At 41.4% G+C, this 13,204-nt stretch overlaps 1 protein-coding gene across 1 annotated transcript; it reads left to right on the top strand.

Annotated features, from left to right (window-relative positions):
* The first annotated feature begins 38 nt into the window (after nucleotides 1–38).
* VPS37A (VPS37A subunit of ESCRT-I) lies at nucleotides 39–12,791 on the top strand. Its single transcript, XM_083630674.1, has 12 exons — nucleotides 39–377; nucleotides 2,018–2,092; nucleotides 3,182–3,296; nucleotides 3,766–3,866; nucleotides 5,467–5,680; nucleotides 6,788–6,858; nucleotides 7,479–7,606; nucleotides 7,694–7,752; nucleotides 7,831–7,899; nucleotides 9,201–9,344; nucleotides 10,563–10,643; nucleotides 11,418–12,791. Exons 1-11 carry the CDS (start codon nucleotides 217–219, stop codon nucleotides 10,641–10,643), a joined length of 1,218 nt encoding a protein of 405 aa, XP_083486800.1. The 5' UTR covers nucleotides 39–216; the 3' UTR covers nucleotides 11,418–12,791.
* Nucleotides 12,792–13,204: the final 413 nt, after the last annotated feature.

The raw sequence follows: 13,204 nt of genomic DNA, 5'->3' as shown, positions 1-13,204 counted from the left end.
CTCCCGCCAATGGATGCCGAGCGGCGATGACGCGGGGGGAGGGCTCTCGCGACGGCAAGGAACGGCTTCCTGTTCCCTCAGAAGGAGGAGGAAGGTTGGCGGCCTGAGGGGAGTTTGTTGTGGCGAGCGAGGCCAGGAGCGGGAAGAGCGGCGCCGAAGGAGCAGGGAAGGAGGGGCCCGGTCTCGCTCTGCCCCGCTCGGAGCGCGAAGCGGAGGATGAATTGGCTCTTCCCGCTCTCCAAAGCCGGCAGCGGTGTCGGGGCCGCCGCCTCCTCGTCGCCCTCGTCGGCCGGTGGAACCGCGCTGCCGCCGACTCTCACCAGCCTCCAGCAGCAGAAGCAGCGGCAGATCGAGTCCCTGCGGAGCGCCCACGCCGCGTGAGTGGCGCGCTGCCATGGGGGGATGGGGGTGTCAGAGAGAGAAGGGGGGAAGGAGAGAGAAAAACAAATTGGCCAGTTTATTCCCCGCCCCTTTCTCAGAACTGGAGTTACAAACTTCGGCTGCGGGTAGAGAGCCGGGTGTTTATCCGGCTGACAGTGTTTACAGGGAATGCCTGTCGGATAAGGATCTAGACCGCAACGCGGTTAGCAATTATTATTGCTCTGAATCGATAGAGGAGCTTATTCCAGCTTCTCCATACAGTTGAGAAACCCGGTGGTTTTGTTGTTGTTGAAACGCGAGCGAAGGAGCGTGACTTGAAGTGTTTAGTCCGAAGGTGGTGGGTGACTGACGGCTCCGTAAGTCCGTGAAGCGAAATCCGGAGGAGAGAGCCAAAGTTGTGAAAATACAGGCAAAGGTGCGATAGTGGGTGCGACGCTGATGGAGGAGAAGCTAATACTCGCCGCAGTCCTGAATATAAAAATAAATGGCTTAGTCATTACAGTGGTACCTCGGGTTAAGTACTTAATTCGTTCCGTAGGTCCCTTCTCAACCTGAAACTGTTCTTAACCTGAAGCACCACTTTAGCTAATGGGGCCTCCTGCTGCTGCCGCGCCGTCGGAGCACAATTTCTGTTCTCATCCTGAACCAAAGTTCTTAACCCGAGGTACTATTTCTGGGTTAGCGGAGTCTGTAACCTGAAGTGTATGTAGCCTGAAGTGCATGTAACCCGAGGTACCACTGTATTGCACATGCAACCCAGAGAGAGAAGAGTACGTAGTGGCATCTGTGGCAACCAAATTTGCTGGCAGGCTGTGTTTGGGAATGAGGTCAAGAGAGGAGATCCTGGCCCACCAATCCTAATTATCTAGTGTAAAAGGTAAAGGGACCACTGACCATTAGGTCCAGTCGTGGCCGACTCAGGTTGCAGTGCTCATCTCACTTTATTGGCCGACGGAGCCAGCATACAGCTTCTGGGTCATGTGGCCAGCATAACTAAGCTGCTTCTGGCGAACCAGAGCAGCGCACAGAAACGCCTTTTACCTTCCCGTTGGAGCGGTACCTATTTATCTACTCGCACTTTGACGTGCTTTCGAACTGCTAGGTTGTTAGGAGCAGGGACCGAGCAACGGGAGCTAACCCCGTCGCGGGGATTCAAACCGCCGACCTTCTGAACGGCAAGCCCTAGGCTCTGTGATTTAACCCACAGCGCCACCCTTTAATTAACTATTGTACAGGGGTATAAAGTGCCCCAAATAGCTTTCTGGTACCAAAAGAAAAAAGCTGGAGGCACCAGACCACCTTCAAAGCCCATTCCACATAAGAGCTGAAGTTTCTTTCAGTTTTGGTTGCAAGTCAGCATGACAAAAAGTAGCAGGAATTGGAACATGGGGCATATCCAGTGAAAGTTAAGCACTTTTAAAACCATTTTCCTGCATTGCCTGGGGTTGGACTACATGCTCCTTGGGTCCCTTCCAGCTCTCTGGTTCTATGAATTACCCTAAGAGAGATTTTAGCTTTACTCTCCCATTAAAATCATTTGGACTTCAGAATGTTTAACTTGCCGGCATCATTAAAAGCTTGTTGATTTTCAGTTGTTCCAGTGACCCTTGTTAAATACCTATATTTCTTTTAACAGTATAGCTGAAATACAAAAAGATGTGGAGTATCGATTGCCATTTACTGTAAACAACCTGACAATAAATATTAACATGTAAGTACTGTGTGATCTGCTTATATGTCACTTTAAATGTTTAAGCTGTGCTTCGCAATTTGGGAAAACAATCCTCTACTAAAGATTGGTCAGATTTGCACACCTTGGGGCTGAGATAAGCAAAAAAAAAAATTGGCCTGTTGTTTTATTTAGCAACCCAGGACCTGAAAGCACTTTTTAATCATAGTTCATTTAAATTCATTTGGTTGGTTTTGCAGAACTGTAGTAAAAGGTAAAGGGACCCCTGACCATTAGGTCCAGTCGTGGCCGACTCTGGGGTTGCGGCACTCATCTCGCTTTATTGGCCGAGGGAGCCCAGCGTACAGCTTCCGGGTCATGTAGCCAGCATGACTAAGCTGCTTCTGGCGAACCAGAGCAGTGCACAGAAACGCCGTTTACCTTCCCGCCGGAGCGTGCGGTACCTATTTATCTACTTGCACTTTAACGTGCTTTCGAACTGCTAGGTTGGCAGGAGCAGGGACCGAGCAACGGGAGCAAACCCCGTTGCAAAGATTTGAACCGCCGACCTTCTGGTTTAACCCACAGCGCCACCCGTGTCCCTTTTCAGAACTGTAGTAGTTAAGTGCAAAGTGAAGGTTTACACTCTGCTCCTCTTGAATGTGAGGATAAAAGAGTATGTGCAAGCCTGAAGCTCACCACAGCTCATGTGTATTCACTTTAGAGAACAAGACAGTTGGCCAAGTGTACCTGTACGATTCATTCTCCCTGCACACAGGGGAGCGATGAGCTTGGGGCTGACTGAATGTATACAGTGACCTTTTTGATAGTTTGCTGATTTGTGGACAGAGGATGAAGACCTTTGACTAGCTTGCTTTGGCCTATGGACTGTGGTTTTTTTGTATTTGTAAATAGTTGAAATTAACATTTGTTATAATTTAAGTATAATTTAAATGATAAACGTTGCTATTGTCCGTAGAGTAGTAATTGTAAGGAAGGAAATTGCCTTCATTGCCAATGCAAACCATATGCTTTGAAGAGTATTCAAATAGAGATTTTTTTTAAATAAAAAAACAACCCCAGATATCTTGTTTACATGAAAGTGATGGTAATATATTTTGGTGTTCGCAGATTGCTTCCTCCTCAGTTTCCTCAGGAAAAACCAGTCATCAGTGTTTTCCCTCCAATACGGCATCATTTAATGGACAAACAAGGAGTGTATGTCACCTGCCCATTAATAAGCAATGTATGTACAATTGTACCATTTTCCTTGAAAATTTAAAGGGTGGTCATATAATAAACTGTACATGTCTTTTCCAGGATACATAGGTGGCAGCAATTATATTCTATTGCAAAAAAAAAAAAATCGAAGAAATGCACTTATTGAAATATTAAAGTATGTGCTCTATGTAGAAAAAAAAAGATTTTTTAACTAGAAGCCATGGCATTTTAGATGTTTTTCCAGAGTTTATTTCAGGTTTTTTTAAAAAGCAAAACAAATCCTCATGATCCCTTATTTCAATACCTAGCACCGCAGTTTGTATTTAATCATGGAAACAATTCAGCTCCTGTGCAGATTGAGGCCTCTGTATTGACAGCCCCTGGGGCCAAATAATGCGTAACAGTGGCACCTGTATCCACCTCCTGGTTTCAGTGTAAAATCACTTACCTTGTATATCATGCAGATTAAATACAGCTTTTTAATCTCTTAACAGTTCACAATGCACTCAGACCTTGGAAAAATAGTTCAAAGTGTACTTGATGAATTTTGGAAGAATCCTCCAGTTTTGGCTCCCAGCTCAACATCATTTCCATAGTAAGTGTAAACAGAGAAAATAAGGGTGATAATTGCAAACAAGCTGGATACATGCCGTATTTCTCGCTCCATAGGGCACACCTAGTTTTTAGGGGGGAGGGATAAAGGAAAAAAATTATTTCCGGAGCTTGCAGGGCTGGGGACAGGCGAATCCCAAGCTTCCCCTGACCCCAGCCCCCAGAAACAGGTCCAGGAGCGGCGGCAAGAAGGCTTGCGGATAGCTGCCTGAAGCCTGCATTCGCTCCATAGGATGCACACACATTTCCCCTTCATTTTTGGAGGGGAAAAAGTGCGTCCTATAAAGCGAAAAATACGGTAATTTAGTAGTGTTCTTAAAGCTTCCCTTACACTTGAGTTAATAAGCTATGGGCCCAATTTGGATATCACGGCCAAACAATTGTATCTCCTCTATCCACCGTGCACATATTGTTACTGTTCCTCCCTCACCGGTTCATAATAAGTATAATTTGCAGTAATATCCAAACTGGACAAACTGCCAGAAACATGTTTTGCCTCCAGGCTAGAATTGGAAACCACAGTTTGACTACTTTGGGTGTCACAGCAAACTATAACTATTTTTATTTAAGATAAAACGGTTAGTTCTGGATCTGTCTCAACTTAGAAATATGCATAGGAATGCTTGAAATTGATTGTGAAGGATACAGATCAATTATAGCATGAGTAGCTATCTTGTGACGCAGGTGCAACACATGGCAACAAAGGGTAGGAGTTCATGAGAGTGGGATGGTCCATTGCCGTAGCTACAGTATACAGCATGGCTTATCTGTGACCTCCCAGATGCTGTTTGGCTTTTGCTCCCATAAGCTCAAGTTAGCATGGCCATTGTTCAGGGATGGTGGAAGTTGTACTCCAACAACATCTGGAGGACCATAGGTTAGCCACTCTGGTAAAGAGCCAGGCCTACCCCATGCCATATCTACCACCTCCAGAACTTTCTGACTCAGCAGAGTCAAAGTTCAAATAACTGTGATGGAGTGCACTAGAATGATGCTGTCTCATACTTGCCTTGTGTCTTGTGCCAAGAAGATCGACTAACTTTGAATTAATGTTTCATAACAACAACAAAAATCTCTATAAAGGATTTTGTTAATGTTTTACATTAAATAACTGTCACCACTTTCACATACCCAGAGGGGCTTCAGGGTTGCGTTTCTCTGTTTTGAAATCTGTTTTGCAAATATTGCAAATCTGTTTTGAAATGAGGGGGCTTTGAAAGGTAATGTGTAATATGGCGGGGGGGGCATGTCTGCTTTTCTACAGTAGGGCGGGGAGCTAAAAAAAATCCCACTGGGTAGGCACAAAGCAGTTGAGCATGCCTAAAGTCATTGATTCGATCTCATCCTAAGTCTTGATGTGCCAACAGCTGACTGCTTGGGCCAAAATGTATTGACAGCTGGGCCACTTGATTTCCTAGAAGGTGTTACACTGGCATTGTTGGTAGACACCTTGGTACAGATGAACAGGTTATTAGAGTGAATCATTGTGAGGTATTTGACAAGATACTATCCTTATACTTCGGCAATCCTTTCCTCCAGAAACTGTTGCTGATGGTAAATTGTTTCCCTCCTTTTTTCCGTAGCCTTTACAACAAACCAGCTGGAATTCCTCCCTATGCTCAGAACTTTCCGTTTCTTTCTCCATACCTACCACAAGAAACAAATAGGTCTATAAATTCTGTGCCACTTGCAGAATCACTTTCTTCTGGCTACGCTGCAGACAGACCTGCGGCTCCTTCCTTTGGCATGATATCAGATCTGCCATTACCTGTTCCAACAGCAGAAACCATATCACAGGTGTGTATGTCTGGTGATAGCTATAATTCAAACTTTTTATGCACCTGCTAATCCCAACCACAGATCATATAAAAGGATTTGGGGTGTTTGGGTAGAAATATAACTTAAAGTGCTTTATGATGTTGATAGATTGCTTGATCTAGTCTATATAGATTTCATTGAAAAAAATCCGGGACAGAAAAGGCTGCCATATGTACAGATTGACTCCATGCATAAAATAGCCCCCAACTCCAATTGTATTGCCCACGTAAACCAGACAACAATATAGTGTTCCACCTATATAAGAGCAAGAGAAGCATTTCGTCCTCATGCTAGAGGTTTCTCAAACTGTTACTCCATATAACTCAAACAAGTGTATTTCACACCTCCCAAGTGTGAGCCCCAGAGTCACCAGCCAGTTAAGATTATATCGGAAAGTTGTATCCAACGTTAATATATACTGAGAAGGCCCACTAAAATTAATGAATGTAATATTAAGGGGCATAAGTAACATTAATTTTAGTGGCTGTGCTCTGAGTAGAGCTTAGTCGGATACAACCCAGTATCTCATTCCTCACTCCAGTGTTGCTATCTTAAGACAGTTTAAATATGCACTATGTCCATGTACCATCCAAAGAACTATGGGTGGGAGTCATGTAAGGAGTCAGAATTGCTGTTTCATAGTTGATTGGGGGTCAGGACAGAACAGCCAGAGGGAGGATTGCTATGTTGGAAGAACGCAATGGAGTTCTTCCTAATGATCTGAAAAACAATATTTTTATCAATTGAGCATATGCTCAGTCTGATTATCCTTCAACCTACATATTGGAAAAAGAATGTTTTTTAAACATATAAAACACATCTTCCTACTTCTTATCTCTAACTTGTGTGGTATAAGTTCATAGAGTGCTCCCGAGTACAAAATCTTAGATAGATTTTTGTTGTTGCTTCATTATTAGAGTTTATGTCGAATGGATTATTCTATACTGGTGAATTAGATTGAGTCTTCTTTTCATATTATAGTCATAGAGGAAATAATTTTCTGTTGCTTTACAAATCTGCTAGTCATGATCTATTTTCAGGGTGGAAATACCATTCATTGTCATACCTTCTTGATAAACTTTTCAGGGGAGCCCAAATGGATTCAGTTACAAAATGCCTGATGTACCTGATGCATTTCCAGAACTATTGGAACTTAGGTAAAAATATTTATATCATTAGAAATGTATTATTGTTCATGTGCAAACCAGCTCCACTCATAGCTAGATCTGCACCTAAAAAAACTGCCTTTGGAGAAACTAAAAGCAGTTCTTTCATGTTCTTAGAAAAACTTGAAATTCTTAGAAAACCTCAAGCGAAGTACTTCCAATTGTAAAACACTGGCACGTGAAAATGATCCATCAGTGGCTATAATCAGATTAGTTGTACAGTGATTCCCCCAGAACACAGGATATTGCAACAAGTGGGTTGAAGACGTTTCTGTAGGCTGAAAAGAATAGGAGTGCTCTGTCGTCAATCTCAGTGGAGCCAAAATGCTTCTTAATAGCACAAGCAGTTAGCTCAAGGTCATGTTCTCTCAGAAGTGTTCCTATTCTGGAGGAAAACAAAATATTCCAGTCATCTTCATCTGGGTGTTTCAGCTGAAAAAATTGCAGCGCCAGGTTCATAAAATGAAATTGCATGCAACGTATCTTCAGTAAGGTGAGGAATGAGAGGTTTAGGACTTAGAACCTAAGAGGTACTTGAGGCTTAGATTCCACTTCTTGGATAAAAATGTTTAGGTGATCTTAAACGTGGGTGTGTTTCTTTTGAAATGCAGCATATCACAGCTGACAGACATGAATGAGCAAGAAGATGTCCTGCTGGAACAATTTGTTAATCTGCCCCAGTTGAAGCAAGTCATTAACGACAAGGATGATTTAGTGAAAAGTATTGAAGAGCTGGCAAGTAAGACTTCAGAATACTTGTAATTTAAAGAGTAACATGAGAGTAAATGGTAACCTTCTAAAATTGAACAGTGGGTTTACTTTGCAGAAAAAAACCTCTTATTGGAACCAAGTTTGGAGACGAAAAGACAAGCAGTGTTGGATAAAGTAAGTGAAGGGGAATTATTTCTGGAGCTTGGAAAGAAAATATTTGAGTTTGATTGTCAAGACATTCTTTTCTTGTAGTATGAACAGCTTACTCAGTTGAAGGCTACATTCGAAAAGAAGATGCAACGGCAGCATGAACTGGGTGAGGTAAGCTGTGTCCCTCTTGCATATCAAAAGGGAGTGCTTTTTCCCAGTGCGTAGTTAACGTACGGATTTCACTATCACAGGATGTAGTGGTAGCTTCTAGCTTAAGTCTGTTCCAGGCCTCTTTCACATTTATATCCGAAGGTGGATATAATATATATAAATATAAAGCGGGTATTGCCCCATTTTATCTTCACAGGAACCCTATAAAGTAGGTTAAAGATTGGAAGGTTGCGCCTGACCCCGTGATCTTCCATGCACTACAATGAGGTGGGAGAGTCGTGAGATAGTAGGCTGTACTATTTCAGTTTAGGTAAATGTTCCCCTAAGGCTGCAATCCAGACCTCCAATCTGCCGGATAGGGCAGGGGACCTAGACTGCCATAATGTGGAGCTAGGTTTTGCCTGCTCTGGCCTTGTACCCTGGCCTGTAAAAGCAGCAGAGCTATAAATGCAGCGGTGGCTATGTCGCATCCGTCTTGCCCATCTGCTATCTAGCCTGGGTTAGGATTGGTCTGTAAGACCCACCAATTAAGGGGAATAAACTGTTACAGCAGAGACTGCTATAATTTAGGTAGGAGTTGTGGTCCAGCAACATCTTGAGAACCACAGGTCTACAGTGTTCAAAACTCCGATTGTTCTAGGCGCATTTTGCGACCGGGAATTTCATTAGTGTGAGCTGTTTCCGAACTCTGGGCACAGTACTGCGCCTAAGATTTCAGATTAAAACAGCAGAGTAGAAGAAAAGGAGGACCTTTTTTTACCTCCCCACTTCCAGATGCTCTCTGAAGACAGGAGAAGAGACCCTCTTAAAAATATTAGGGGGGTGGGCAGGGGAAGGACTAGACCATGTGAAAAATGAACATCATATTTTAGCTGCAGTTCATTAATTTTCAGTTTGTATTCTTGTTATAAAAAAGCACGCCTAGACATTCCATTGTTGGCTTAAGGTGCCATTTAGCTCTTAGTGTTCATATCTGTTTCTAACAATGGTCTCCTACCTCTGACCAGCTTACATTTCTTTCTGGGAATCATAATGACTGCATGTAGTTTTTGAGCTGTATAAACAAAAAAGCTAATAGTTCAGTTTTTCCTTAATATTTCTAAATTAGAACTAAGTATAGCCATACTTATTAGATTTATATGTCTTCAGGCCCTTCACAAAACCTTTCCCCCCCCTAGAGTGGCTTTGCAGTATTAAAGCAGAATACAGTCAGAACAATCAATTTACCAACAATACATCACCACTTATTTCATTTTGCAATCAGAATCTTTTTGTCACCCAGCATTTCCAATTTTGCTTAGAGTTGTAGTGCAAGTGCTCTGCAGGCAAGACTGAAAGTAGCAGCTCACGAAGCTGAGGAAGAGTCTGACACTATTGCAGAAGACTTTCTGGAAGGGAAAACGGAAATAGATGACTTTCTTAGTAGCTTCATGGAGAAGAGAACAGTATGTGAAATTCCCTTACATTTTAAAATGAATTATGTTTTGCATAACTTAAATCTTAAAAAATAGAATGAAAATGTTCACCAGAGAAGCTGTTATGGGATAGAAAATGATTCTCTTCAGCAGTTTTGAAAAATAGGCTTTTTGTTCTTTTTTAAATTGTATAGTAGAACTGTATTGCTTATCTTGGGTAGAGAAATTATCCTCGAGCCTTCCTGCATTTCACCACAAGCTCTTGTCCAAGTATCTCACCAATTTGTGGCATAATCTTTGCGACATCCTCAGTACTTTTAATGCTCAGTGTGGTGTACTATGCAAGGCAGTGCTTAGATTTGCTAAATATCCTCAAATAAATTGTTTTAAATATTGGAATGCAAAAAAGGACAGCTAATTTCTAAAGCCCGCTTTCTAAAGCAATCACTACACGAAGAAACAATACTCAGAAGTAAGCCTCCATGACTCCAGAGAGACTTAATGGACTTACTCCCAGGTAAATGGGTTTAGGATGGCAGCCTAAATTACATATAATTCACACCATGAAACAGCAATTGAAATTATATATATCAAGTTCCATTAGCACAAAAATTACTGCCTGTGCTGTTAGTGCAACAGGACTTCCTCTCCCTCTCTTCTCCTGCTCCCCAAATCTGTTCTGGTATTCCCCCAATACTCCAGAGGAAATGGGGGGCATGCATGGGAGAGAGAAGAAGTAGAGGAAGTCTGTTCACACAGGTACAAATTCTTGAGCTAATGGGGTGTGATTCCACCAAAATTAAGCATCTTTAGTTTGTTGATTCATGGAAAAGAACTAAATTATCCCACCAAAGTCAATGAGATTTAAAAGTTCTGTAGAAATTGCTTACATTGGCCAATAATGGCAAAGATTACTTGGTGGTTAGAGACTTCTATGGTTGAAGAATGTACAGCTTTTATTTTTGTTCCATATCAATCAGGGAAACTGTAAGTCATGTGCAGCTAATAAAAGTAGTGCCCCAAAATATGTCCCATACTTGAAGCCAAAAGCCAGCTAGTGGAATGTGGTTTGTTTTCCTGTTGATTTTCACAGTAAAATGATCAAATGCAATGTGACTGGTTAGCAAATTATGCTCCAAGATAAAAAAATGTGAGTTGATTCATGTCATGTGGCCCATAAACCTTAAAAAGGCATGCTATATAGAGCATGTGGCTATAGATGAATGCTCACTTGTGTTTCTCTTTTAGGTTTGCCACTGTAGAAGAGCCAAAGAAGAAAAGCTTCAACAGGCAATAGCAATGCGCATTCAATTTCATGCTCCGTTATAGGTATGTTCACACAATATTCAGACTTGAGTTGCCTTTTCTTTTTAAATGTTACTTATACTTTTCAGATTCATACATTCCGCTGATGTTACAATCATTGATATTTCAAAACTTGACTTCCTTCCCCCCTCTTTCTGTGGCTCCTTAAATTTATTTTTACTATCCTATGCATATCCTAATTAAGTTAATTTGCTCATTTATTCATCTAAATATATACTCTTATGAAACTGCAGGTTATTACAAAAATCCTGACAATGTTTTTATCTCTTTACAATTTATCTGTAAATATCCAATAAACCGTTTCCATTGTTTTGTAAAAAGTTTGTTATCTTGATTTCTTGGTTCTTCCAGTAAGTTTAGCCATTTCTGCACATTCCATAGGTTTTTGTATCCATTCTTCCTTTGCTGGGACTACTGCTTCTTTCCATTTTGGGGCGAGTAACATTCTTGCCACTGTAGTTTCTATGCAGTTTAGGTAGCTCTGTCCCTGTAATTCCCAAGAGAAGCTCACTTTTCTGCCATCCTCACTTGGGTCTTAAGCTTGTCTTGAATTAAGCTAATGAAATGTTCAAATTCCAGGAATTCCCAGTATAGCTGAATGGAGTTTTGCATTCCATGGCTGTTTGATTCCAGCTTTTCTTTGTTCTTTTCTTATAACATAATGCAGGAGGTGATAGGAAGCTTTCTACCCTAGATTAATTAGAAGCCCGCCTTTGCAAAGCTATGTTTGTGTACAATGAGAAATCTGACTGACTGTAGTTATGTTTGTGTTCACAGGTTTTCCAGCTAAATAGAATTTCTGAGGCGAGTGAATGAATCCAGCAAAGCACATTTTCATATAGCTGTTATTTTGCAAATAAGCATTTCATCACCGTCGTTGCGTTTATAGAAGAGACTGTATACAGAACTGGGATGATGATGATGGTGATTATTATTTTGGGACAAATTAGGAAGTCTTTCTATTCTCATTTCATCCGAGAAATCCTCCTATTGCAGTGTTTGCACTAAATATTTCTTGTCATTATTATTGATAATCCTTATCATATTTAAGTTCCTACTTCTCTCTCCACCTACTTTATAGATTAAATATTTAAACATGTAATTTTGACTAGATTTTTAAATTTTATACAACATAATTCATAACTTTTGTATTAAACATTTGCTGTTTTGGGGTGGGGCAGGGGATGTAGAAATGTTGGTTACTTAAAAGTAAGTTGCAAAGTGTGTGAGGCAAAACTCGTATGTTAAGTCCTCTTTAAAAAAAAGAATTCTGTTTCTTGAAATCCAGTTTTCAACCATTTTTATGTTGAAAGCAGCACACTACATTGCTATTGAAATTAAGTGGTGGTGGCAGGTAAAAGGTTAGGAGACTTGAAAATGGCATTGCACCCTATTGAGGAGATGCACACAGTTAGCTGCTTGTGGGATCAGGTCTTCATTCTAGAGGAACAGTCATTTCCCAGCTTCTAGAAACACATGAGAAGGGCAAGAGTATGGGTAGATCTTTCAGCTGCTCTATTTTTGCCCTTGGATGTGTGGAAATCGCTGAAGGGATTTTATCCTGCATATATAATACAAACACATACCAAGGTTTGAAGGGAAGGTTGGGTAGACCAGAGCTGTGGCCTAGCTGGGTGAGGAATCAATTCAAGCAAGCAGTAGAACCATCTGAAAGAATAGAGCCCAAGCTTTCTTCGGAGCTAAAATTCAAGATATAGTGATTCACCAAAACCAAAGAATTTTGTTGTCATATATAAACATGTTAGATTATTTGTTTACCTCATGGTGCTGTAGCTCTTGCAAGGAACTCAAACTACTTCACCGACCTTACATTCTTTAACCCTATTTTTTCCCTACACAATTACAAAAAAATGGTAATTTAACAGATAAGTCCAAGTGTATATATCTCTTGTTCTCCCCCCTCGCCGGTGTCACTCAACTTTGTTAAAAGAAGTTAAACTTCCTTTTCTTGGCTGGCTGCAAGGACTTTTTCAAAAAGTTTCTGATACTGATATTTGCATCTATAAACCAGCACTTCAGATCTCACAAGTGAAAAACAGCTGTAGAGTTCAGCGTTACAATACCTTAACGGGCTCTTCTTGGCATCATTGAGTCTTGAACTGAAAATAAAACAAGCTTGGTGGGAAAACATACTATTGCTACATTTGTCATTTAGACGCTTGCTTGCCCTCTGAAGCTTGGTTCCTCTTCCTTAAAACATGCCCTTTGGGGCATAAGATTTTAGGGGCATTTTGAAAGAAACCAGCTTTGGGTAATATTGAACTAAGCTATAGAGTCTCCACCCCCATCATTCAGCCCGGACACAGAGGTCCAGCTCCGAGGGCTTTCTGGTGGTTCCCTCCCTGCGAGAAGTGAGGTTACAGGGAATCAGGCAGAGGGCCTTCTCGGTAGTGGCACCTGCCCTGTGGAATGCCTCCCATCAGATGTCAAGGATAAACAACTACCTGACTTAGAAGACATCTGAAGGCAGCCCTGTTTAGGGACGTTTTTAATGTTTGATGTTTGAAATATTCTGTTGGGAACTGCCCAGAGTGGCTGGGGAA

Source organism: Podarcis filfolensis, assembly GCF_964270895.1.
Source record: "Podarcis filfolensis genome assembly, chromosome: 9".
Taxonomy (NCBI): domain Eukaryota; kingdom Metazoa; phylum Chordata; class Lepidosauria; order Squamata; family Lacertidae; genus Podarcis; species Podarcis filfolensis.
Note: the sequence above shows the minus strand (reverse complement) of the source record. Positions and strands in the feature narration are given on the sequence as shown.